Source organism: Strix uralensis, chromosome 7 (genome assembly GCF_047716275.1).
Source record: "Strix uralensis isolate ZFMK-TIS-50842 chromosome 7, bStrUra1, whole genome shotgun sequence".
Lineage (NCBI taxonomy): Eukaryota > Metazoa > Chordata > Aves > Strigiformes > Strigidae > Strix > Strix uralensis.
In genome coordinates, this window is record NC_133978.1 from 36,762,182 (window position 1) to 36,788,909 (window position 26,728).

The following is a 26,728-nucleotide window of genomic DNA, read 5'->3' on the forward strand; positions in this document are numbered from 1 at the left end:
AGCGTTTCCTTACGAATCAGATGAACCCAGCAAGGCCAGCCCAGCCCCTCCTGGGAGCTGTACCCTTTCGGGGGGGGGGGGGGGGGGGCGGACAGCACGGCGGTGGGACACAACGCCAGCCCTTTGCACGGATGGGCAGGGGGTTAATTCCCTTCCAGCCGAGGGTGGGGGAGTGGCGCGTTAAACCAGACAGAAAAAGCGCTCTCGACGCCCCTTCGCGCCCAAAGGGCCCCGAGCCCCCTCCCTTCCTCGGGGTTAGGTGGGGGCAAGAGCCCAGGGCCGCCGAGAAGGGCCGGCGGGACCCGGGGCGGGGGGTGACGGCGGCGCAGGGCGGCCCCGAGGGGCCGGGCGGGACGGCGCGGTACCGGCTCGGGGGCGGGGAAGGAGGGAGGGGAGTCCCCCAGGATCCCCCCGGCCCCCGCGCGGGGAGACACCGCGTTAGTCACCGGGACCCTCCCCCCCGTGCCGGCGCTGGGCTCCGCCGCGGCGGCGGCCGCGTCAGCCTGGCGGCATCGCCGCTGCCCGCTCCCCGCTCCGCCCGGCCGCGCCGCCGACGGGACGCGGCGGCTCCGTGAGGCGTGGAGGAGGGGGATGGAGGGGCCCGGGCTGCACCTGGCGGGGCTCTGCCTCCCCCGGGGCGGCGGGGCGGGCTGCGAGCGGGCGGCGTGAGGCGGCCGAGTTGCCCCGGGTGCCCCCGCCCCGCGCGGGGAATGAGAGGCGGCGCCGCGGGGCTGCCGGAGCCCGCCGGGACCCACCATGCGGGAGCTGGCGATCGAGATCGGCATACGGGTCCTGCTCTTCGGGGTCTTCGTGTGAGTACCCGCCGGACAGCGGGAGCGGGGAGGGGGGGACACGCACGGCTCCAGCCGGAACGGCGCCGGCGGGGACCGCCGAGACTGCCTCAACTTTCCTTCGGCGCCCGAGTCCTTCCTCACACCCGGGCGCCGTGTCGGATCGCCGGGCCGGGGGAGTGCGGGGCGGGCTGGGGGTGCGGGGTCGGCCACCCCTCAGAGCGGTTGGGCTCCCCCCGGCCGCCCCTCAGAGCGGGCTGGGGGCGGTTGGGCTCCCCCCGGCAGGCCGGTGGGCTGTGGCGGCGAGGCGGGCCCCGCGGCGGGGGACCCCCCTCCCCGGCTGCCGCCGGCCCTTTCGGGAGCCCTGAGCGAGGGGGAACTGCCGCCGTTTCCCCCTCTGGGGTGCGGGGTGAAATTTTTCCCCGGGGTGAGTCGTTGCGGGAGCCGCGGGGACCCCTCTCTCTGCCCTGAGATTTTGCCGGAGACCTGCGGGAAATTTTTGTCGGAGAAACTACTGTTTGTGAGCGAAGTGTGCAAAAAGCCAGGAAGCACCCGACCGAGGCTCGTCTGCCAGGGCTATAAATGCACCTCAACAGCTGGTTGCAGCAGCGGGAACCCGCAGTGAGTGAGCCCCGGGGCAGGCACCCTGTGCGGGAGAGCTCCGCGCTGGTGCTCGGAGCCCGAACGGGAGATGTGAGGGGGGGTAGCGCGGTGTGAGATGCGTCTCTGCACGCTGCTATGTAGGAAGGAAAGTCGTGAAAATCTGGTCCCTGAAAGATGTGCAGCTATCGCTGCGGGAACACTCTTTTTACCTTCTTTAGGAAAAAGCAGTTATGTGTTATTTTGCTCTGTGTACTTCAGGCAGGCTTTCCCCCTTCTTTTCAGGGCTGTAGCTGTTTTTTCTTTCTGGCAGCTTGTGTTCTCCATGCATTTGAACGACGAAAAGTTCCACTGTTCATATAAGTTTGCGTTTCATTTCCTTAATGCTCGAAGATGAATATTCTCAATTTTTGTGGTCTCTCAGAAGTATCACTGAAACTGGATCAGATTCTGCTACTGTTTGTCAACTTAAGGCTGGATGATGCTGTTGGTCACAGGTGCAGGCAGTAATAGCACAGGGCGTCTATTAAGCTGTGATACTGACTTACAGCTGGTGATACTGAAATGCTTTGATGCGATGCCGTTCTGGACCTCTCATGGTTAATGAATAACTTGCCCAATTTACTGGTGTTTGTGTTTTTCCTCAGTGCTCATTAGTCTTGAATATTGATGCAATTCTTTTGATTTGCAACATGTTTGGTAAGTGTGTTCCTCTTCATTTTAATATAAACTTTGATACCTTCAAAACCCTGTAAGGTACCTTTGATACCTTTCAGTTCAGTTGCATCTTACTTTGCAAGTAGACCTGTTCGTCTCAGCAGAACTTTTTTCTGGAATATGTGGAATTAGAAGATGAGCAAAGACCTCAGAATTTGATGCTACATCAGAACCTTTCTCTTCATTACAACTGCATGTGTAATTCATCACGTACACCATCCAGTAAGACATCTCTTCATATAGCTTATTACCATGATATATGTAAATCATGACCCATTATAAGTAGTAATTTCTTGGTTATGCTTGTCTTCTGTCTTCATTTCCTCTCTAAAAGATTCTGTAATTTTCACTATTCTTTATGCTGTGGTTTTAAAATCAGCTGAGGGGTGACTAAAGGAAAAGCTTTTGGTAGAGTCACCATAATGGCAAATGCCTACGCAAGCACTTTTCACATTTTCATGTAGCTCAGCTCCTAGCTTCTTGGAATTCTGGGGAATAATTTTGACAATGTAGATGTCAATAAATGTTCTAAATGACCTATTACAAGACCAAACACCGTAATATTCTAAATTCAGGTTGGTGTTTAGTTTCATGAAGAACTGTACTTTATTTGCTTGTAATGGTGCAGGAATATAATCTCTAGGTAGACTAAAAGAATAGCTTTTGTATTCAGATAATCTTAACACCAAGGTAATCTTTTGCTGTTGAGATAATATTCAGTATTTCTCTCAGTTTTTCTAAAGAGGCAGTTACTCATATTTTGAAACTTACGTTATGGAGGTTTAAATTCTGTGGTTTTTGTGGTTTTGTAGACAGTTAGGGCAAGGATTTTTATGGAGTGTTGAGTTCATTAAAATATCTTTTCAAGAATGAACAATTAGTGGCAAATTTGGAAGCCCTGGGACTGGAATCCAGGCAGCAGAAATGTAGGTTCTACTGCAGAACCTATTTCTAGGAATGAGCAGGCTGGACAGTTCCCACCTCCTTTGGGAAGGAGGGCTGTTAACATCCGTGAGTTGAGGGTTGGTCTGAGATCATCTCGGTATTGGTCCATCAGGGACTGGACTGAAGAGAATTAGTTCATTCTGAGAAGGTGTTGATGACTTTGGGTCACTACCAACCTTTGTAGTGTTGAAAGTCTGACCTTGAAGATAATGGTTCTATAGCTATTTGCCAATCGTGAACCATCTGTGCCTCTCAGATGTCTTTTTAGCTTCAACCTACTGATTAATATACTTTAGAGTAATATACTGGCATATTTTGTACCATAAAAAGCAAAAGAGAAAAAGGTGCATATTCCATGTTGTAGTTTTGCTTGGTGATAAATGTCATTTCATAAAAATGGAGGTGTGAAAACTTATGTTGATGATTGCTGAAATTGAATGTATTGCCAATTTGAATGTATTTTACAGCAACAACAGTCATATTTTCTGTACTTAAGACCAGCAACCTTTTTTTCCCCACAGTTGCCATATTTATCAACTTTAGTCATTCCACCAAAGGCAAAAATCTATAGTTGTTATGTAAGATCTCTTCTATCATGCAAATGTACACCATTACAAGTAATACACGTTTTTGATGGTTGTGTACTGGTTTGGATGAAATCAACAGACACTCAGGGAGGATATTGGTAACAACTGACTCAGTTCTAGATGTTGTGTTCTTAGCAATTGCTAAGAGTTCGCTTAGCAGTTAAAGACTGGTTTAGGTATTGAAATCAGCAACTCAGGCTTCTGTGCATTTACAAAGATCTGTGCTGAAGGGCATTTTAGTCCTCAGGATTTACTAGTATTGAAGAAAGGATTAGTTAGGAGAGATTTATTAGAAAAACTACAGCTGCCTGAAATTTAGAAGCAGGAGTTAAAAAAAAAAAACCCAAACCCCACAAACCAGCCAAAACCCAAACACAACTGGTTGAAGTCAAAAACATATTTAATGCACACTTTACTGGGAAGGTAAATAGATGTTCTTTGAGTACCTTCAGCAAGACAGCTCTCAAGCCACAAGTCACAAGCTGTAAGGAGAACAGTGATATTTCTGGTTTGCCCTACAGTTTTTCTCCATTCTTAACATTAACAAATTAATTTTTAGTTTTCAAAATATTTAGCCTTACACCTTTTGACTGGGCTGAACTGATCCTAATGAGCATAGATGGTTTGCTACTTACTAGGCAAAGAAAATTCTCACGTTATAATTTGACCATTACATTGTTAATACACTATGCAGTTTCAAGTATTTTTCAATTAAACCTTGACTTTAATAAATTCTCACTTCATATTTTTGTTTCTTTAGTTTTTTATTTATTAAGAAATATCCATGGGTACAGAACTGGATTTTTTTAAAGTGAAATTTTTCATGTAAGATCTCAGTAGTAGTAATGGTCTATTGTTTAATATAACAACTGTGAGCATGTTCTTTGTTTATAGAAAAAAATTGAACGCTAATTTGAAGCATGATTGAATTAGGGTCTTGAATCTCTGTTTTCTTCATTTTGTACTTATTCCTATGACCTGGAACATCTTAAGATGCCTGATTCATGCTAAAATATGTAAAACATGGCCAGTCTTTCATCTGCTCCATGTGGACAGTGGCATTTGTCACTTAATGCTTGACGAAAGCAAATTGTTTTGACTGACTTGGTTTTATTCAGTTAAGGCAATTGTAAAAAGATTAGTGAGCAAGTCTGATATTTTTACATGAGTGATGCCCTTAAAACAATGCTCTTATCTGTCCTGAAAAGAATTCATTGAGTGGTAGCTCAGAGCCTGTAATTGCCAGTAGGGATGTCTTGGTTTCTTAGCAAAATACATATACCAGAACATGTTTCCTACAAGGAAAACTTTTTCAGCTGTTTCAGAAGTTTTAAAAGACCACATCATTGTCTTGCTAGGAAGACAGAAGAATTTGCACGTATTGTATATTTAGCCCCATGACTTGTCAACAGCATATCACTGATGTTTCTAGAGCTAATTGATTAAAAAGACAGTCTTTCAAGGATGGCTTCATCAAACCTCGAGCTCTTCAGTGAGTGTGATGTGATTAAAATATAAATGTCATTCAGAGTAATTGGATATCTTCCCTACAGCACGGTCTCATTAGCAGCCTCCCTTGAGAATAAATGTTTATCTGCAGACTAACATACGTATACATTACACACATGTGAGTGTACAGTACTGACTAATGCTGGCATCTTTTGTGTGAGTGTGTGCCATGTTCAGACTCTGGTTTGAGAAAATAAATGCTGATTCTGTGCATGTTGGGTTTCTTACAAGTTTACAATATTAAGATTTTAATCAAGTTATGAATATGCATGAAATGATTTAGTGTGGAAAGCTCTTTCAAGTAGCTTTCTTTGTCATGGGTGGTGATCTTCTGGATATTCTGCATATGTTGCCTTCATAAATGATACTATGTATTGTCTTGTTAACACAGACAGAGAATCAATTAGCTGAGCAAATTCCACAATGCTGCAGTTCCGCTTTACTCTTCTCAGCTTGCGCTTGCCTTTTCTCTGTTGTATCTACTGGATTTCTGGAGGATAGACTGAGCTATGAATCACGAGCAGTTGGAGATCTGTAGGGAATATAAGCAAAATGGTATTGAGAAGAAATCACCAGTCTGAGACATTAAGATTTATTTCCTCATGCTGACACAAATGCTGCCAAATTGCACAAATCAGTTGGACCAAGATTTCAAAGCACCTTTTAAGCCTAGGCTCTCTAGCTGAATGTTTCAAAGTGGAGTAGGTATTTGGCCGCATGAGCTTCTTAGTCTTTTTGTGTCCTACATTCTTGATTTGAGTATCCCATAATTCTGATTTTGTTTGGAACCTGATTTTTGGCTTCTGATCTTAAAAGTCTTGGACTTCATTTCTCTGTACCCTATTTTCTCTTCAAGAAAGGAGAGTAATACTTTTTTTTCTCACCTTTTGTTAATTTAATTGATAAAGTCTTCATCATGAGGTATGTGGACAGTAGCCAAACCCATTGAACATTGAATATGCTTGGAGCTTTTTCAGTGTTAGTTTCACGAATAGTAATGACAATAGGAAGTGAGAACACCAACATGTTTGATTACTAACCTGTTTAAAAATAGGTACTATATTGTAAACCATAATATAGATGATACTAAAATGAGGGAAAGATTTAGTTTCATGGCCTGAGTTGAAGTCTAGTTCACTGAAGTAGGGTTAATGAACAGTTAAGGGAAAGACCTGCTCTAAAAAAGACCGTAGTCTCTCTGGTGCTTAGGATCTGAGAACATATATCAAAGGTTGCATATTGAGCTCCAGTGGCAAGCAACAGACTTGTTCCAGTGCTCAGCAGAGTCTGTTATACCTTTGAAGTGATGGAAGAATTAGAATGCCATGGAGTTCTGTAACTCGCTGGATGCAGCTGATATATCACAAAGTAACCTGAATTTTAACTTTGCTCAGTTCTGCGTCCTTGAGAGGTTACTGTAAAACAAAAGGCCATAAATACTTATTATGCCTAGTGTAATATGAAGTACACAACAAAATGACCGTGTGCCTGTCCTAATATCTATGAAGTATCACCGAGCTAACAGAGACACTTAGTACTTGGTGTTCCACTGAGCTGAAGCTTCTGTTTCCATTGTTTTCTTATTATATTTCTTGAAACTAGGGTAGGATTTTACTGACTTTGATAACAGCTACTGAGGGGAAAGTATACCTGTCCGTTTGTGGAAAAGGTAGACTGTTTTACAGACTGATGTATCAATACTTTAGATCATGGAACTAAGTTTATTTCATCTGTCTTCCCTGAGTCCCAGTGGTGGAAAAAGGGGGATTTAATGGCAGGAATTCTAATTGTCCTGTTAATAGGATGGGATTTACAGTTGATGTCCATGGTGAACTCACAGCTGAATACATGCAAAAAAAGGATGTTACTGTAGATGCTAAATCCATATTTTTCTGGAGTAAATGGTGACTTTGTCTCCTGTTGAATCCTATTTACTCACTGACTTTGGCACACTGTGCTTTTATCTGCTCCCAGCCCTGATTGAGCATGTTTTATAGTGAGAATGCTACTAAGACTGACAGGGTTTCTGTAAGGGAAATTTTTCTTTAAAAAAAAAGATATTTATACTTTGATCTAACTACAGGCAAGCTGTGGCACAACTGTGTTTCTTATGGCAAAGACTTTAAGAAAAAGTACAGTCTTACTGCTGAGAGTGCACTCATACCTGGCACAGTAAACCAAGATCTTTACAGTCTCCCGATCTGTTGGTGACTTTGAAAAGTGAGTACTTGGAAATAGTTGGCAGAATTATTGATGCTAAAGGCAGATTAAGGATCACATTTAGTGTGTCTTGTAACTTCTTCTGTAGTAAGCACTGAACATGGGATGTTTGAGTGGCGCATCTGTACTGGCAAGGATTAGTGGACAGAGAGAGAAAGCTAAAGACAATACATATGTCCCTAGTTAAGGTATTGATTGTGATCCACTAATGAACATCAGGGACTTAAACCTGAACGATTAAGGAAAGCTTCACTGGTTACTGAATCAGAATAACTGCTTTACAGATGATCCAATTTGATTGTCTTCACAGAAAAGACAAAGTTGTCATCAGATATGGCACTTGAGCTAAGCTTTTCATAACTACATGGGTTTTAAGGTACTTCTCATTCATGTTTTCCCTTTGCCTTGTAAATGGTAAATTTGTGATCATTGGACCACAAGTCATTGCTATGCAAGAAACTCTGTGACTGATCTAAATGATTCTGCAGAAAACTAGATTAGGAATGTTCCTTTGTTGTAAATCAGATTGCTACAGTCACTGTGAATTGTATTTGTTTATTCCTCTGCATTACAAAACATTTTAGCTTTTACTATCCAAATGAGTAAATATTTTCCATAGTAAAATACTATTGAATTTTAATTAAAATTGCATATAGATAAAATGCAGTAAGTGGGGATTGTTTTACTGTAGGCACGGTAGGCTAGAGTAACAGGGTTTACAACTGGTGTTTTCATAGTGAGTGGCTGATTAAGATTACTGATGCAGGTGAATTTCAGAGAATTGGGGAAGAGTGCAAAAGATGGTAAGAGGGGTATAGAAAACACCTTTTCTGAGAAAAGATAGAAATAGCGGAGCTGTTTAATCTAGAAATCTGAGGAGACATGGCAGTAATCTTCACATGTAAGCAGCTGCCATAAAGATGTCTGAAGAAGGCAAACTGCTCTTCATGCCCTTTTGGAATTGTACAGAAAGGAAAGATATTTAAACTTGTAGCAAGGGAAACTTAGGCTGAGTGTGGGGAAATACAACCTAATTGTAAGGACTTTCAAGCGCTGTAATAGATTGCCTGAGGCATATGTAGAATCTCCACCAATTGAAATTTTAAGAAGCAAGTTACACTGAAGTATCTTGCGAGTATTTTACATAATGTTTTGCTTTGCTGCATGGCTGTGAGGAGACAGACTAGGTGGTCTGGTAAGTTGGCACGAATCAACTTATTGGACTGAAGTTTACACTGCCTGAAAGTGCCGCAGTGCGTGGGGAAAAGTTGAAAGCCACTAAAGCAAAATTTCTTGTAAGAGATTTTTGACTCATGTTGATGGGAAGAAAAGGAAGTGGTGTTACCAGTTCAGGTACTTGAAGAGCCCTTTAGCAAAGACTGAGCAGAAGCTGATCCGTTTTGGCTGGAGGGCAGCGCCATGCCAGCTACCATATTCTAAATATTCTGCACTGATGAGATTGTGGGGAAAACCAAATCCTAGATTAGGTGAAATGTTTTGCTCTGCAATCTTGCAGTTAAACATTTTACTCTATTTTGAGTGAAAAGTTCTACTACTTCTTTAGAATTTATAACGGAGGTGTAAATGTCAGCTCAGAAATATTTCAGCTTTGAAGGATTTGTGGCACCCTGCCAAGTGTTGTGAAGCCTTGCGAATCGAAAACAACAGAGGAGAGTATAATTTGATATAAAGTGTTACGTTTTCATTAGCTGCCAATTTTCAGTAATGGGAGAACAAATCTAGTAGCCTGACTGTACTCTCATAGCCCGCAGAGAGACCATTAATAATTTCATTCATTTAGTGTCCAGGGTGCTTTACAGGAGTGTAACTATTGCTACTGGACTTTAGTGACTGCTACAAAATGCTAAAAGTGATGTTCCTATTCCCTATTACTATATCTTTAATATTTTTTTTTATATATCATTATTAATGCTCTGGAACATGTAGTTACTCACACAAGTGTTTTTTGATGGAGTGATTTTAAAATAGTTGGATTTGATTGTGAATATCATTAGACTGGTCTCTTTTTTTTCCCAGAGAATAATGAAGTCATTGCATACAGCAACTGTGATCAAAATAACTTGTGAATTTGTATCACATTTAGTAAATAACTTGGCCAAAAAAGTGTCTCTTTAGTAATACTGAAGTATTTTATTTTAAATTTTGCATTTTAAATGCATTTTTTATTAAAATTAGTTTAATGGACTCCCAGACAAAATATTTCATTTAAGTTTGGGTTAAAATATGTTCCTGCTTGACCAAAAAGCAATGTTTTAATTTAACATAAAAAAACTCTTGATTGAGCCTTCTAGATTGGTCCATAGTATTTCTCCCCTCTCTCACTTCCTTACCAGCTCCTTAGTTTTTGGTCTGGAAAAGCGGTCTGAGAATGTGTTTTGGCAGTTAGCTCTAGTTGTGGACAATTTGTGTGATATTACTTAATCCTCACTTTTATTCAGCCTATACCCCTCAGGTACAGCATTATGTGGGAACAGGCTTCACTGCCATATAGGTCCTCTTTCAAGGTCATGTCTCTGTCTATCCATCATATGTTTAAAGGGAGCAAACAGTAGTGCATCGCGAATGGGATACAAATAAAAATATCATATAAAAAAGATATTCTAGACTAAAAATAACTAGGCAGAAAATTATCAAATTGTGCTCATATTATTAAAATTCAGGTTCTGGCAAAAAGCTGAGTGAGAAAGAAAATTTCTTGTGTAGCAGTAGTAGGTTTTTGAAATGGGGCTTTTGAAGAGATTGGGGGCGGGGCAGTGGCTGATCGGAGATGAGGTCCTGCAGCATGGAGAAACGTATTGGCATGTTTCAAAGATTGCTCCTGAATAAGCTGCTAGGGCCAAGCTGTCACTTCCAACTGATTAAACCTTGTTCCAAGCAAGATCTTAAAGAGCTGTTGCAGGAGGGACAGGAGTGAGCAGCATTGAAGTACCAGTGAGCTACAAAGGGAATTTTGGAGAAGGAGTGATGGAGGGACAGAAATAATGGAGAGGGAAAGCTTTGGTCGCTAAGAGAAACTCAGCACCTTTGCGAGTTTAATCCTTGACTTTCATTTCAGGTCCAAACCTGTAGTCAATAGGAGTGTGGCATGCAGGTATGAAAACAGAAGAAACTTTATCAGACTACTTGGCTCTATCAAATTGCTATGATAGTTGTCCAAGGGACTGTGGAGAGTTGTTTGGCTGAGAACAGGTTGAGATGTAATAAAAACAAGAATTAAAAAACATCAAAAGCAAAATTTTGACTGTGTAGTGTGTTTTGGTTCATTATTCAGATAAGTGCTTTGGTGATTTAAGCCTGTAATATGAATTCTGTTTTTCACTTTGGAATAATGTACTGCTGCCAGCTTTGAAACTTCTAACGGCTACATCAGTGTTCATATACTGATGATTTTTTTCCCTCTACTCCCTTCTCCCCAAACCACACATTAAAATGGCTTTTGTGAAATAGCTTGCATCATAGGGTATATTTATTAAAAACAGAGCATAGAGGCAACAATTAATACCATAAATCATGCTTTTTATTAGCTAAAAAGAGAGATAATGCAATGAAAATGTTAACGAATAGCTTTCACTTTGCTGGTATCTGTTGTTTCAGTAAGACTGCCACTGTTGATTATCTGTGTTACCGTAGTGCAGCTGTACTGGATTGCCTTAAGTACTGTACACTGACATAATTAGTAGCAGCCCTGACCTGCTTGCCTCATGCTTGAAGTGTGCCACTGCTCCATGTGAGCTGGGATCACAAGAACTGAACTGCATTTTCACCTCAGGAGGAGCTAAATGCCAAAACAAATATGTTTTTGTTTCAGAATGGTTTATTTTATATTCTACTGCCAAGAAAGCAAAAGATGCAAAGATGGCTTTCAATAGTAGGTCAAAGGAACTTTTAAAAATGTAAAACGAGCCAAAATATGTCAATTTGACTAATTTTGCAGTAGTTTTTTTCTGCTTCAGTATAGCCACTCTTGTCTCCTGCTCTTCTCTTCAAAGCTGCAATGCAGCATGACCAACTGTCCCCTCTTTCCTCCTTTCACTTTGCTCATTTCCAAATATTCTGCTTCTCTAAGGAAGAGAAGTGATGGTGAAAAGGTTGTATCTAAGCCAGTTAAGTAGTTTAATGCCTGGATAACCATTTTTATTCCCATTGAATGGGAGTTTTCTAGATTCAATCACTTCATACTGGCAATAATGATACTCAGCGACATTTAGTGCTACTTGCATTCAAAGTGCTCAGCCCATGAGCAAGGAGAATGTATGGATTGGAAGTTTTTGGATTCTTTCAGGCGCACAGGAAAAACTGGCTGGCTACGTTAATTGCATGTTCATTTGCTCAACAATTGCTGTTCATGTATGCTCAGATAATCCTTTCCCTTTTCTCTTAGGTTTAGTACAACTGAAATAATGTCACAGGAAGAAAACAGTTTACCCAGAGAGAGTTCAAGTGCCAGGGATTGAGAAAGCAGTAGAAGTGTAATTTAGGTACTAAAGAAACTAACATTAGGTTCTAAAACTCCAGGCTAGTCTCTTTTTTCAGCATTGTGAAAAGATTGCTCGTTCACTATTTCATATTAGGTAGTCTGAGAACGTTTACATATCATTTATATATTATTTCATAAGCTACAGGACTCCTGTTGTGAACCTATATTGTTAGTTCAAGATCTGAGCTTTTAACTGAGCCCAGGCTTCCCAGCTGTTGCCTCCTTGCTGATTCATTTAATTCATATTGTTTCTTGAATTTGGGCCAAACAAGGAAGAGAAAATTTGAACAGAGGGGTTGGGTCTGGTTTTAACCTGTTTCTGTTCGTATGTATATTCAGTGGGGGTACACGTGACTCATGTCACGTGCTGTAGCAGACTTGAGCCTAATCTCAGGCACAGCTGGTGAAGCCTTTATAAATACCCCAGATGCTGTATCACAGAAGGGTCCAGTGGCTCAGAAATCATTCAGAGACACTGACTGGCACAGACTCTATCTAGTTAGACACGTTCTGGTTGAAGAACCTGTCTCACGTCATGGTTGGCTTTGTTGGCCCAGTAATAGTACAGTCCTAGCTGTAAGGAGGAGAGTAAAGAGGGTGGCTGTTCATCTTTAGAAGAAGTCATACCCAATATATATCTATTGAATCCGTGGATACACGAGACAAATCTGGGAAACCTGTTAGTAAGACTGAATAAAATACTGGAAACTCTCTTTTTTTCAGCACATCTGGGAAATATGACAGCTATGGTAATATGTATATTTTTAAAATTGCATCAGAATTTATTTTCAATCTCTTCTTGATCAAAATGATTTCTCATATATCTGAAGGGCTAATGTGGGCATATGTGCTAATTAAATGTCACACTGCAATTGCTAGCTAATTTAAAATATTCAGAAATATTTTACAGCAAGTGATACTGACTCATCTGAAGCCAAACCTACCCCTGAGAACCAGTTCTCTACTTGCCAGTGACATTAAATAAAAAACCAAAAATATTGCCCCCACTCTTTGTCCTTATCAGCCCCAGGATTTAATTTCATTGACTTTTGGCTCCTCCTGACACAAGTGCACCCACAAAATTGAAAGTGGGGAAAGCTGTGTACATGCAGATTGGAATATCAAATGTTATCAGGAAGTGGTATGAAGGCTTCATTTCTAGCTTCTCAAAAATACAGAAATTTAAAAAATGCTATCAACTTGCACTATTCCCAGAGCCGTATTGAGCACTGAATAGGGACTGAATGAAAGAAGCCTCCTGCAACATTTTTCTTAACATTTGCTTTCTGCCAGTACTCCTCTCAGTCTTCGTAAATACTTGCGCCTACAAACAGAAGGTTACTGCAAATGAAGAGAGGCATCAGATCTGCTCATTGCCGTAGCAATAAAAACAGCTTCTGAATTATCTTTGTAGGGTGTTCCTGGTGAATATTAAGTACCCTGTATCCTGCAGGACACTCAAACCCAATAAAGCTCCATATTAGGATTATAGATTGTTAATCAGAAGTGGTAGGTGTCTACACTGCCTGGCATTGCATTGGGAAATACAAGTTTTTAGCTGTTAAAAAAGGAGAGATAATTTATTGGTACAGCTGCTTCTGTACCTCTTAGTGCAAATGTAAATTACTTAATGAATTGGTTTTAGTGCAGTTACAAGATGATGGTAGTAATAACACGTTTCCATCAAAGCCTGTGAAGAACCAATAAAACATTAATTTCTGTTCTCATGTACATGCTTCTTATGCAGTCAATATCTATTGCAATATAAATTCTAACATATTTTAGAATTTAACATTTTACTTTTGATTTCCATGGTGGTTAAAGCTGTTGCTTTCCTACTTGAATGCTTGTCAGCAGTGCATACTTGGCATATGTGAATACCAGGTCAGCTAATGACCAAAGTACAGCATTAGGAGTCTTGCTCTGATGCTGACACTTCTTGCTGGAATGAATTGCCCTACCTTGCCTTGGAAAACAGTGGCAGAAAGCATCAAATCTCTTGATACCCAGTGTTGTGCCTTAACTATAGGGAAAGTTTCTCTTTCTATCAAAACTAAAGTTTATATTATTGATGTTAAACTTTTAATTCATGTCAGCTTCTTCCTTGGTGAAACTGAAGTTCATCATTAATAATTGGGCCTTGGTCATATTTTTTGTACCCCAATTCATAATGCCCTTCTTCATGGCTGAGAAACTGTGGATTTCCCAAATTATTTTAGAAATTAAATGGCTCAGATCTCTTTCCTTGTGCTAACCTCTGAGCTAACACAAAACTATCTCATCATGCTAATAAGCGTAGACAGCAGCTTTTCAAAAACTGAACTCCGACTGTGGTGAGCAGAATGACAGTGATAAACCACAGGCATTGTTTCTTATCTCACCTCATCATTATCCTGTCTGCTTCAGTTCTGTTAATTTTGCATTCCAGCCACAGACCATTTCAAGCTTTTCATATTTTGTCTGTCTTTGCAGGAGTTCCTAAGATAACCACTAAAATGTAGCATTTTTTTCCTTAAAATTGCCTATAGGGAATAAATAAGACTGGGTTTTCTCATGGCATGAGAATAAGTTATTCTTTCCAGGTATATCAAATAACATGACAGGAATGCTTTACCCACTGTTAGTATGTTGCAGAATGGATAAGTTGAAGTCTTGGATTCAAATGTGAGCAAAGGCAATGTGACTAAGCAGCGTTCAGTGTAACGTGCCCAGCCTACTGGGCTCTTTCTGTTTAGCCTAGGTCACTTGTTGGAAACTCCTAATGCAAATTCTGTCTTTCAGAACATAATTTTCTTATCTTCACAGCTGTTCTGCCCTACAATGTCTTCTACTTTATGGCTCTTCATTGAAAATGTTGGCGCTGCGAATCTGTTGTGTGAGAATCTCTCACAGAGTTATGTATTGTGTATATACTCTGTAATTAGGCCAGCCTACACAGAGCCCTACCAACTTCAGCATCCCTGGTGCTGCTCACAGCTATGCAGTTTTAGTGTTAGGACAACTGATGGCACAATTTAACATAGCAGATACACTATAAAAGCTTTTACTACTAGATTTGAGACCTAATTTGGGGAATACTCAAGGAAATATCCATGTAAGAAAGTTCACAATGGAGTTCCAATAGCACAGTCGCAGCTAATATGTTTCTGTGGGAGAGGTAGTGGTGAGTTTGCTCACACAGTTCTGCCGTCAGCGAGAGGTGGTTAGAGCCAAACTTTTTTCCACAAGACCTCAGAGGTGATTTATAAGAAGGGTTTATGAACACCTGCTATCTCTTCATTACTTGTTCCAATGAGGAATTGCATGTAAAGCCATTTTAGCATCAGATCTGCTTATCAACAGATGAAGCTTAGAAAAGGGGAGAGTTGGTCATTAGGCATCTGGTATGAAAGACTGAGTATTGCAGTTACAAGTTCATGTTCATTCTCTTCTGGTACTTTTGTCATGCCATACGGTCTTCTGTGTCCTCTCTTCGTTATTGTCACTTGTTACTTGGGACAAGCCTTGTCTGCATGAGACAAGGCAAAAGGCAAAAAACCCCCTTGTACATCCTTTAGTTGATCCTTAAACCCAGGAAGCAGTCTCTAACTGTCTAACTCTTCTGACGAAGCAGATATTTAAGTCTCCAAGATTGCCAGGACCAAAGCCCATGTGTGATTTCATATTGTTACTCTCTGAAAATGGAGCTGTTGGCCAGTGGCAGTCCTTGTAACACTAGTAAGTACTTCTGAGGTGATTTCACACTAGTCATGATTTCATTGCTGATAGGTTCTGTCTTGCTCTAACAAGATGTTGGGCCCATCTATCCTTTTCCTGTCCTGTTCTTGTTGCTAGGTTGGTAACATACTTTTCTACTCTAACATTTCAAGGTTTTCACCTTACCAACTTTGCCAGTGCTTATTACTCTTTCTCTGATCTTAGCAACTGCCAAATGTCACTGCTTCTTGATTTCATCCCTGCTAAATGCCAGGGAATGGTAGCTACTGTAAGCAGTGTTTGAAACAATAAGATGAGGTGCTAAACAATACCCTGCTGTTACTTATGGGAGATGAAAACCATCGTGGAAGCACAGGGCAAAGACTCTGTGAGATATTTATACAGTGTTTGATTCACTACCATTGAATAGTTTCATTAAAAAAACCCCATTATTAGTCCATATTGTCACAAAACTACTGTACACTTTTACCTTGATCAGTCTGTGATATGGTTCTTGCATAGAAATTATCTTAACGGGCTACATGCTGTTAAATGGAAATGAAGTTATTGTAACCTGGAAGCGCTTGTGTCCTCAGAAAATGACAACATTTTTCTTTAGTGTGGTGTTGTAGGCAGTAATGTTGGGATGTCCAAAGCAACTACAAGCCACTTGGGCACCTGTTTTTGGGCACTGATGTTTTTAAAGAAATTAGGGCTCCTGTTTCCATTAGGTTGCCTTGAAAGTCACAGTTAAAGGTTCTTGAAGCTCATGGAGGTCCTTTTATGCCTTACATATATGTTATCAGGCTGAAGTGTTCAAAGTCTTACTTGATAAACTGTTCACAATGTTGGATGAATATGTAAACATGCAAAAAAATGTAAGGCCAAAAAGCTAATACTAAAATTTCATGTACTAATACGAAGTAAGCTTTCTAAGTTGCCCACCTGCTACCAGGGGACATTATATGATTGAGCATGTATTTTCAGGCATAATAGAAAATTTCTAGAAACCAGTTTTCTTTATCCAAGGACTACATTCATTTCTAATAACATCTAGGCATTTAAACAAGCTTGTGCTGGCTTATGAATAGTAATAGACTGTACTTTTGGTTAGGACGAAGGAACACAAATCACTAAGTGTCAGGCAGCTTAGAAACCAGTATGTCCTCATGATTGTTTAATAGAGTACAAAGGGAATTGCCTTCAAGCTTGTGAAATCTCGTATCCAGTTGCCCATTGGTGATGCTTCAAAAAAAGAAGAGAATTGTTCTCTTATGAGTCTTGGCATAAAAATTTAATTAGCAGCTGAGCTCTTTCTGAAGATGAAAAAAAAGTGATTTCTTTTTATATAGTCACTTTCCTTTAACTGTTTACTTTGTGTTTTTGTATTGTTCACACAGACAAGATCTGCTGCCTTCTACATCTATTTTTTTTCCTCCTTCAGTAGTGATTTTGAAATTATTTTACGTGGTTTCAGCAATTAAATTTTTGGGGTTTTTTGCATTGTGTTTCAGCATATTTGAGCACTGTTCTTGGAAGACATTCAGAACACAAGTCAGAGGAAGAAATGGATACATAATCAGATTTAATATGTAGTGGATTCAAAACTGCTGTTATTAAATAAAATAATAATTATAATAAATCTTTCTTTAGAATTGTACAGATAGCAAGTATATACTAATCAGAAAATCAGTCCTCAACTGGAATCAGATACTATTTGTGTTATTTTAGTTTAATCTCTTTAGCACATGTTATTTTGCTCTTAAAGAAGTTAAATCTTACAACATAGCACATATTTGTGGTGTCATAGCATGATTCCTGTCAGAACTGTGAATTTGATTTTTATTTATTTCTCAGATTTAAACAACTATACTTTAATCTTAGTTTTTTTACATCACAAGCAGACAGGAAACAAAAGAACAAGAGCCCCAAACCTTTAACTCTGTTGGCATTTGCTCATAATATCAAATGTCTCCATGTCAACTTAATTAAATCTCTGGTCTAATGTGACACGTTTTCCAAAAGTGCAGTCTTGCACGGATATACTGTGATCACTCTGAAACATAAATGTGTATTATTTGCTTTTTGCGTTACTAGAAATGCTTCAAGGCCTAGATACATCAAAGAATGTGTCTTTGCTTCAAGGCATTCCTTGGCGTATCCTTCAGTCCCAGTGCTTTGAAAACTGCCTCAGAACAGTCTAACTAGCAAATACCTGAGGGAGTATGTCAGAAAAGACATGACTGGCTGAAAAATGTAGTCATTGAAACTCAGCTGGCTTCTTTAACTTCTTGTATGCCCAGACATGCATGTGCTTATCTATTTATTTATGTTTAGATGACAGTGGTGAAGTACGTCCTGGCCATGGTTCCTGTATACATCTTCATAACAAATGTTAAGTCCTGGATAGCTGTGAACTTTGCTATTCAGCTCTCCCAGGTGACACATGTTTGATGCCTTACCCAGGCCTGTGACTCTACTTGGCAGCTGAACCCTTTCAACCAGCAGTTAATTGCTTCTAGCTTCTGTCAATATCTTTAAAGACTGAAAATAAAAATAATATACTTTAGGACTCTCAGTTGAAGTTTGAAAACAAAGTTGCTTGCATTGTCTAGAAATCAACCTTTATTTTTCTAGCTGAAGAGAAAATATGTAAAATGAATTTTTCATATATGAGGTGTTTTATTTCCTGGAAATTATCTTCTTCAGAAATATTTCCCTCTTTCATGTCTTACACAAGCCATTATTTCTTAAACTTAAAAAAGATTTAAGTTTTCATTTTGAAAACACTGAAACAAAGTGTTTTGACAATTCTGAAATTCACTTTGCACCTTCTTTGGAGAGCAGGGTCAGACCCTGGATTTGAAGAAGCTGACTATAATAGTAAATACTCTCCTTACAATACCAGACTCCTTAAGTTTCCAGAAGAATCTGGTTGTCCACGTAGATCAGTAAGGGAACCATAACTATCAGTACAAGTGACAAGACTGTGTTTGACTTGTTTGGTCCTCAGATTTCATTGTTTTCCTTTAGAAAGTAGAGGTCAGTTGGGCTCTCTGGAGTAGACAGAGTTTTGTACCTTCTACCTAGTGGGAGTGTGAGTGTGCTCAGGTAAAGGGGGTCAGTAGTAGCAGGTGCTGGGAACGTGGGAGACTAGCTAATGCAGAGATTGTAGACTACAGTGAGAAAATGAAGAACAGCTGGTCAATCCTCACATGGGATAAAAAGAAGGATTTCCTAAGACCCAGAAGACTGGATAAGGCTTGTTGTTATTTAGGAAATTGCTGACCTGGCTAGATTTGAGGACTTGTCTTCACAGGGGAGAGTTGCATATATATGGTTTAATTTTACTCTGCTTTACAGATTGCTTTGAGCTTTTTCTATTACAAAGTCAATTGTTGTAGCTGTTACTTGTATAAAACATGGTTTTGGATGGTTTTAAAGCCCTTGGCTTTGGGAAATTTACAGTAAAAAAAACTTTGGGCCACTACACCTCTGTGTTCTGGCTCTATGGGCTTATTAGATAAGACCAGCCTGCAGAAAACTGGTCCCTGTGTCTTCTCTCAGCAGCCATTCTTTCAGTGCTAGTAAACTAGTCCTGAAATGAGTACAGTAAAGGCAAAACTTCCCAGGAAGTCTGATACGACTTCAAAGCTAAAAAGAGTTAAAGGCCAGTGAAGAACTCGGTGGAAAAAAAGAGTATGCCTTAAATGAAGAGAGACAATTTATGTAGTCCTAAAAACCTTTTGAAACTTCTTACTGCAGTCAAAGATCGCAATTCCTGCTTCCTCTTTCAGTGCTGGACAAGAGATACCCACACAAATAATTTATTTTCTATATAAAACTTTAACCTCAACATTTAATTTTGATGCTCTTCATTTCAAAATACCGTAATTACAAAACTGTGGGGTTTGATTGGTTGGTTTGTTGTTTTATTTTGGTTTGTTTGTTTTTTAAGAGAGCCAAATGACATGAGAATGAAATTGAAACAGTCAGTTTTGGTAGAATGAGACATTTCTGGTAGAGCTAGACTATTCTTAAGCTTGACAGCCAGATAAAATACTGGCAATCTGAAAAAAGAAAAAAAGCGTTTCTTTGAGCTCATCCTGTTTTAGGAGTAAGTCTCTTTTGGAGATATTCCCTAAAGTTATCTGTTCTTTCTATCAGTAGAAGGAATTGTCTGGGCTGATTCTTTCTCCCTGCTTTGTGATCCTGCAAATACAACTGTCATACTTCAAAGTCTGAATCTTGACATTTGAAAGACACATTTTGTATTCAATATCTGGTATATAGTTTGTTCAGTGTAAAACATCTGCTATGTGATTTTTTTTCTAACCCCACAATATTCTTTGCACACTTTTCCCACAAAAAAATAAAATTACGGTTTATAAAAGTTCCATAAGCTTTACTGTGGAGAATAAACTTGTAGCATATAGACTATTAGCAGTCATTTTCCTAAGGGTATATTTATGAAGGTTGTATTACTAAAAAGCAGTGAGGTGGGATAGCAATGTATTATAAGGATAATTCATGCATGTTATACCATAATTAATTTTGTGAGAAGCTTTAAATCAGCAGGGCTCTTCTGGGTTTTTCAGTCATCATTTCAAATTGTGAAAAAATTGTATCTTTAATTGTTATTTTCAGTTTTACAGAATTTTTGGATCCATTCCAGCGGGTTATCCAGCCAGAAGAGATCTGGTTGTATAAAAATCCTTTGGTGCAATCAGACAACATACCTACGCGTCTTATGTTTGTAAGTACTAAAGGTTTATTGGTCGTTTGATGGCTGTAAACTAAGTACACATTCATTTGGTAAGCAGTAGGAAATCGTTCAGAAGTACAGGGTGTTCCTTTAATTCTAATGACAATTGTTTTCCAAACTAGGGATGTCCAAAATGACAAACTGTAGGAATTCATAGGGTGTTTGTAAAAAGCAGCGTTACCAGGTGACTGAATTTATGAATGTTGATTTTACAGTTTAGGATTTAAGCTAGTGTTAACTTAGAGCGATGCTAGAGAAATTATTAGAGAAGCTTTTTGAATTAGCTGGTTAGGTGACATGACAAAACCTTGCCATGCTCTTATTAGGTTAAGTGCTTTAATTTTTAAATCCGATTTGTTTTTGGCATGTTAGGCACTGAGACATTTGCCTCCAAATGCTTTTTTTTTTTTTTTCCATGTAGATAAAAACCTTTGTTTTAGCTTCTGTCAACAAACATACTAAATATATCATAGAGCTGCTCTGCTGTCACCGCTCTGGCTCTCTCCAGCACAGCTCATGTTGACATGCAGATTGGCTGTCTGATTTTGACGGTTTGTGTGGTTATCAAAATTCATGGTTTTGATAACCTTCACTAGCAATGATTAACAATTGTAATAATCTACATATATAAGAGTGCAATAAAGATAGACTGCTACAGAAATGCTAAGAAATTATGGTCATAGTTCAGGCTATTAAAATAAGTAGGTCAGTCTTCGCAAAAGCTTCATCAGTCAAAGTGGAGATTTTCCAGGAGTGAGCATGGCAGATGAGGTCAAATCCTAGTACCGTTATGTCAAAGCATCTTCTTCTGTGTCTTCAGTGAAGCTGGGATTTTACTTTTCAGATTAAGGCTTGAATTCAGAATAAATGCAAATCATCTATGTAATTTCTCTTCGATTTTGTTTTTAAAAGGCTCAGGCCTTCAGTTATGGAAGCTTTTTAATTAAGTAAGGAACAGCTTGAAGGTGCTTCCTATTTATGAAGCAACAAGATATCCCAGCCTTCTAAGGCAGAGACTTGAAGGCCTGGTTTTAAATTCACCAACATATTGTTTACATTGCATTAAGAAGCTCTATTAAGGACTTTTTCAGCCTGGATGGGTGAAAAGATATGTTTTTCCTGAAATGGAAGACAGCTGTGTAAAAATACACACACACACACAACACCCCCCACCCCACCCCCCCCAACCAAACATTAAATTGTTGTGCTGGGAAAGACTGAGTTATTCACAGAATCACAGAATCGTCTAGGTTGGAAAAGACCTTGAAGATCATCCAGTCCAACCATTAACCTAACATTACAGTTCCCAACTATACCACATCCCTAAGCGCTATGTCAACCCTACTCTTAAACACCTCCAGGGATGGGGACCCCACCACCCCCCCAGGCAGCCCACTCCAACGCCCAACAACCCGTTCTGTAGATTCTGTCATTTTTCCTTAGGCTGAGCATTACCTTGCTACATGCTTTCTCTGATCTGTGTTTATAACTGAAAGGTTCAAGAACCAGTAGTGAATCATTGTACAGAGTTTTGCTGCAGTGGTGAAACTATTTTTGAAACCAGTTGGGGTAATCACTAGTCCATCCTCTGTTCTCTAGGCACTAGCCACTGGGAAGCACAGTGCTGGGATATGTGTAGTACATTTTCCTGTTAACCACTTCCCATAGAGCCAGCTTTTGGTATACCTCATGGCACATGGAACTTCCAGACACCTCTGAGTCCATAATGTTTGTATAGTCTGTGTTCTCTTTCTGGCTCAGACCACTGACATCTCAGTGACTCAGTGAACAGCTTTTTAAATTAAGAAACGTATATAATTTCTAAATGTTTTTTCTTCTTTAATCAAAAAGAAGAAAAATCCAACTCTAGCATTGATCACAAGCTTTCATTATGTAAAGAATTTCTTACCACTAGTGTTGTACTCTGGTGTTGAAATATATGGCTATGGTTTACCAGAAAGCAATCTCTAAGACTTTATGAACTGCTGGATTATTTTATATGCTGAGAGATTTGAATTCAAGAGAAATGTTGTGAATACTCCAAACACAGATCCAAATTCAATGAAGCTGACTTCTGTGTGGGTAGCAAGCAAGCCACAAGGGCTAGAAAGACCTGAGCCTTGTTCTGGCTCTCTCTCAGTGGATATTCCTTTTCTTGGAAAGTGTGAGGTACTGTCAACTTCTCTTGAATGCATCATGGAAGTACGTGGGAGTCCCTATAACTTTAGCATATCTCTGGCTTGCCAGGATGAATAATGAACGAGAGAGATTTCGTCCATGTTTCACAAAAGCAAGGCAATGTTGGAATATTTCACTGCTGGAAAAGAAAACATTACTGAGATGCATCAGAGGAGAGTGTTGCTCATTAGACTGTTGCCAAATCTGTTATGGATATGAGCCATAGAGAATCTTTTTGCAAAATAAAGAAAAAGGCATCATTAGCAAGCCAAACTTTCTGTATTTGTGCATTTTGCTGCAGAATAAAAAAGACCTTCCAGCCAATGCTTTTGTGTAAGGAACAGCAATGTACTGCAAACATGAATAGTTCTTTATCTCTCTCAAAAGTCCATATGCTTGTGAAATATGAGGAAATCTGCAGTTTTACCAGATTTCTGAAGATTGATTGTAAAGTGGTTTGGAACAAGCTGCCACTTGAATTCTATCCTTTGCTGATATTTTCTGCTGCTCCTGCTTGTTCAAAAGATTTCTAACTCCATTAAACCACCACTATAAGCTTGTCAGCCTGGCTGTATTTCTATATGTTCTTCAACAATGGAATGTAGATATCTTTCTTCTTTTGTTTCCTGGTGGCAATTCTTTTTAGAATGAAACTAATAATTCTAAGTTTTGCTTTAACCTTTTTTTTAAATTTCACTCTTTGTCTCTAAAAGCAGAAATTAAACTAATGCTGAGGATAGAGAGAAGTGAACATTTCTGGGGTAGTAATATGGCACTGGCATCCTCACTTGAATTTCACACACACTGTAGACAGAAGGGAGTTTTAAGTGGAAATGGTGAATCTTTTTGCACAGGACCTGATGCACGCCTTTCTAAATGTAAAAAAGGGGGGCAGACTCCAGACTGTGTTTTAATCTGTATGGCTCACTGAGTAAGATAATATTTTGCAGATGCAGGTGAGGGAAATCTGGTCCAAGATACCCTACCAAAATAACAAATATAGTGCATTTTCACGTTCTCTACTCAGATATTCTAAAAGCATGAAATGAGGACTGGGATTAATTTGTATTATAAAAAGAAGAGAGTCACACATCTTTTGTCATAACATGTCTGTCCTGTCTGTTTCTTATTTCAGTGGGGCTGTTTAAGAAGTAAGGCACTGTTCAGCCTCAGTAAAGATAGCATAATCTTACTTAAGCCCTGGTGCCCCATGTGCCATATACAGGTTAATTTTCACCTTGTTTAAAAAAGAAAAAAAATGGTCCTTTTCACTTTTCTTCAAGAGAATAAATGTTTTTGAAAGACCTTGATTTGGTTTTGAACAAATGTGATTGTGAAGAGGTTAGTAGATTCCAGAAGCTAATTGGTTAACAGGCTGGAACCAGCAAGAAGCATAGATAGACTACCTTGCCCATAAGTTGCCTTTTACCTCTGCAGTTAAAGGTCTGAGACAGAAGGGATGATGGAAGGACCAGTTGGGAACAAAATCATAGTTTCCATGGCAAGCTACTAATGAAAAACTCCCTGGTATTGTGCTTGGGAGAAACTGATATTTTTCTCTGGAGAAAGACAATAAATACCTGCTCTGGGAGGACAGACTGCAGTATGCAGACATGCACGAAGTAGGATGCTTTTCAGATAACTGGCATGTTTACAGTGAATCATCCACTACAGTCCAAATTGCTCTATGATAATGGGGATGCTGTTCATGAAAATCAAGTGTGTGCATTGATGTGCAGATGCTATTTCAGGTTCCTTGTAGGAAGAATCCTGTCCTACAGCACTGACAATAAAAGATTATGGCTCTGCTTAACCAATGAGTATACTTGTAAGTGTTCAGGTGTTGTTTTTCTGGTTTTGAACAAAATCAAGGAGTTCACATCCAAACACTTGTAAACAGAAGAATCATAAAGACATGATCTTCTCAATGCATTCAAGAATGACTGTTAAAAAGAAAACAAAAAAGAAAACAAAAAATAAAATAAAGAGCACTTTAAAATGTCAGGAAGTTGGTCCTGCAGTCTGTTATGTTGAATAGGGTTTTACTGAGAGCATAGCCTGGATGGGCGGCCTTGTGGAGCAATGCTGTGTGTGGAAAAAATACACAAGATCTGTATGGATCAGCGTATGAATTTTGTGAACCTTATAGACTGTTGCTTTTTCATTTATGAAGCTGACATTTTAAATGCAGCTCTAGGCAATTACAAATCAATTATAACCCACAATTGTGTTACAATGTTAATGTATTCGTTGCCCTGTAGTTGCAAAGACAAATCATCCCTCTTTGCTTAAGGTCAGGAGTTTGATAAAGATCATTCAGCCTTCCAGTTTAAATGGAGCTAACTGGAACTAATTATTAATCAGTTGGACTGAAAAGGAATTGATGCTCTCACACATGATATTTGTTATCTCTTACAGGCAATTTCCTTTCTTACGCCACTAGCAGTCATATTTGTGGTGAAAATAATCCGGCGAACAGACAAGACTGAAATTAAAGAGGCTTTCTTAGGTAATGTATGTCATACTTCAAGATGGAGAATGTGTGATAGCTCTCAGAGGTCGATTCCTATTGTAGTCTAAACCTTGAAGAAAACCCGTCTCCGTTACAGTCCATTACAGTGGTTTTCAGCGCAGTTATAGTTGCAAGCCATCTCACAAAAGCCTTTGGTTTTATGTATATCTCTAAATGTACAAATTCTGTGTGTTAATTCCACAGACTAGCTAGCAAGGGCCAGAATTCAATCAGCAAAGCCAAGACCATGTGAGAGACTGTTCAGATGTATATTTTCCTGTCACAGCCAGTCTATTACTTACCTCTTACTTGTACCTGAAGCTGTTCTAAATTAAGGGTTTGACTGGAAAGTCCTGTGAGACACAGCTGCTCAGTGTAGGGAATTACTCCTCTCATTGTTTCCTCTGACCTTCTCTTGGAGTTTACTGTTCCCTATTCCAAAATCCGTGCTCATGGCTCAGCTTTTCTGATCATAAGCTGATGTTTCATCTTAAACTGCCAGTGGAGTTAGATGAGCACTTAATCCAGGACTGTGAACTGCTATGGCTGTGCTATGGGTGAAGTCTAATTATAGTTTTAGGCAGCAACCTCGAGCAGAGGAGGAGACAATGTGGATGGTAAGTCTTAAAATGTTCCAGCTAATTCTGGCTGTGCCTATCTTTTGAAGTCTTTTAGTGATGTATGCCCAGATCCTTTTTACATAGATGTTGCCAGAGACCGAAATTGACTAAAGCACTTTCACTGGCAGAGGATACTTTGAAGCACTAAGAACTGAAAATGGTTTTGTTGGCAGTATGTTTGAAATATGCCTAATTCTGAAATTCTGTTTTACTGGCTAATTTACACTTTAATTTATTGGCCCTTAGATCATAAAGTCAAACTGATTCTAAGCCTTGCCTTAGCTATATAGGATGTAAATGGCACTATGTATCTGCCTTTGAAAATTTTTTTTAGACAAGGCTGGATTCCCAGCTTGTGCTTTCTCCAGTTGCTCTAACGCAAGTGTGAGAAGATCCTAGTTTTGCTTTGGCTGCTGCCAGTCATTTGTAGTAAGTTCTGAAATGTCTTATAGTGATACTTTACTGACAAGTCCATTCAATAGAAATAACTTTGATTCATAAAATGCATACAGTCACACTTCGGAGTTTCACTTTCTGTTGTTTAAGAAGGAAAGGAGCTTTGGATTGGTTTCTCCATCACTTATTCTCACCTTTTTGTTCTAGAGAGACATTATTTCTGCTGTTCTTGACTTCTGTTATGATTCCCAGGAGAAAACTTGCCAGCTTCCCCAATATTCTCCTTGCTGTTCAGACTTTAAGGAAACCCCAGCCTCGATATTCTGTTCTGCAGGGTATCCCTGTTCAGTATGCACCATAAGTGTGGAACTTCTTGTGGCTTATTTATGTTCAAGTGTACTGTACATTAATATGATTCAGTATGTTAATGTGTCTGGTGATGGTAACTGTGGTAGAGCTTTGCTTATTTGCTGAGATCTGGCACATAATGTTCATAATGAATGATCGGGAAGTCCCCCAAAAGGTGAATTTCTTTAGGCATCATACTTAGAAGAGATCAAAAGTTAAAAGGATGTGAAAATGCTTTGCCCCTCACATAGCCATTAATATAAAGAAGGTGATTCAGTGCGTCTAGGGTAAGGAGTAGTTAGCTTCCTAATGTAGGTGCTCTTAGTCCTTCCCCTGGAAGTGCCTA

At 39.6% G+C, this 26,728-nt stretch overlaps 1 protein-coding gene across 5 annotated transcripts in view; it reads left to right on the forward strand.

The window, feature by feature from the left end:
• The first annotated feature begins 396 nt into the window (after positions 1–396).
• PLPP4 (phospholipid phosphatase 4) overlaps positions 397–26,728 on the forward strand; it is a 64,276-nt gene continuing 37,944 nt past the window's right edge. Inside the window, exons 1-4 of one of the 5 annotated variants that reach the window (XM_074875426.1) lie at positions 2,060–2,090; positions 2,195–2,330; positions 20,211–20,319; positions 24,925–25,015. In XM_074875426.1, coding sequence (XP_074731527.1) covers positions 20,314–20,319; positions 24,925–25,015 — 97 coding nt within the window. In that variant the 5' untranslated portion in view covers positions 2,060–2,090; positions 2,195–2,330; positions 20,211–20,313. Of the gene's footprint in view, positions 813–1,180; positions 1,219–1,396; positions 1,413–2,059; positions 2,091–2,194; positions 2,331–20,210; positions 20,320–24,924; positions 25,016–26,728 lie in introns of those variants that run through there. The other 4 variants (XM_074875424.1, XM_074875429.1, XM_074875428.1 and 1 more) reach the window with 4 other exon arrangements.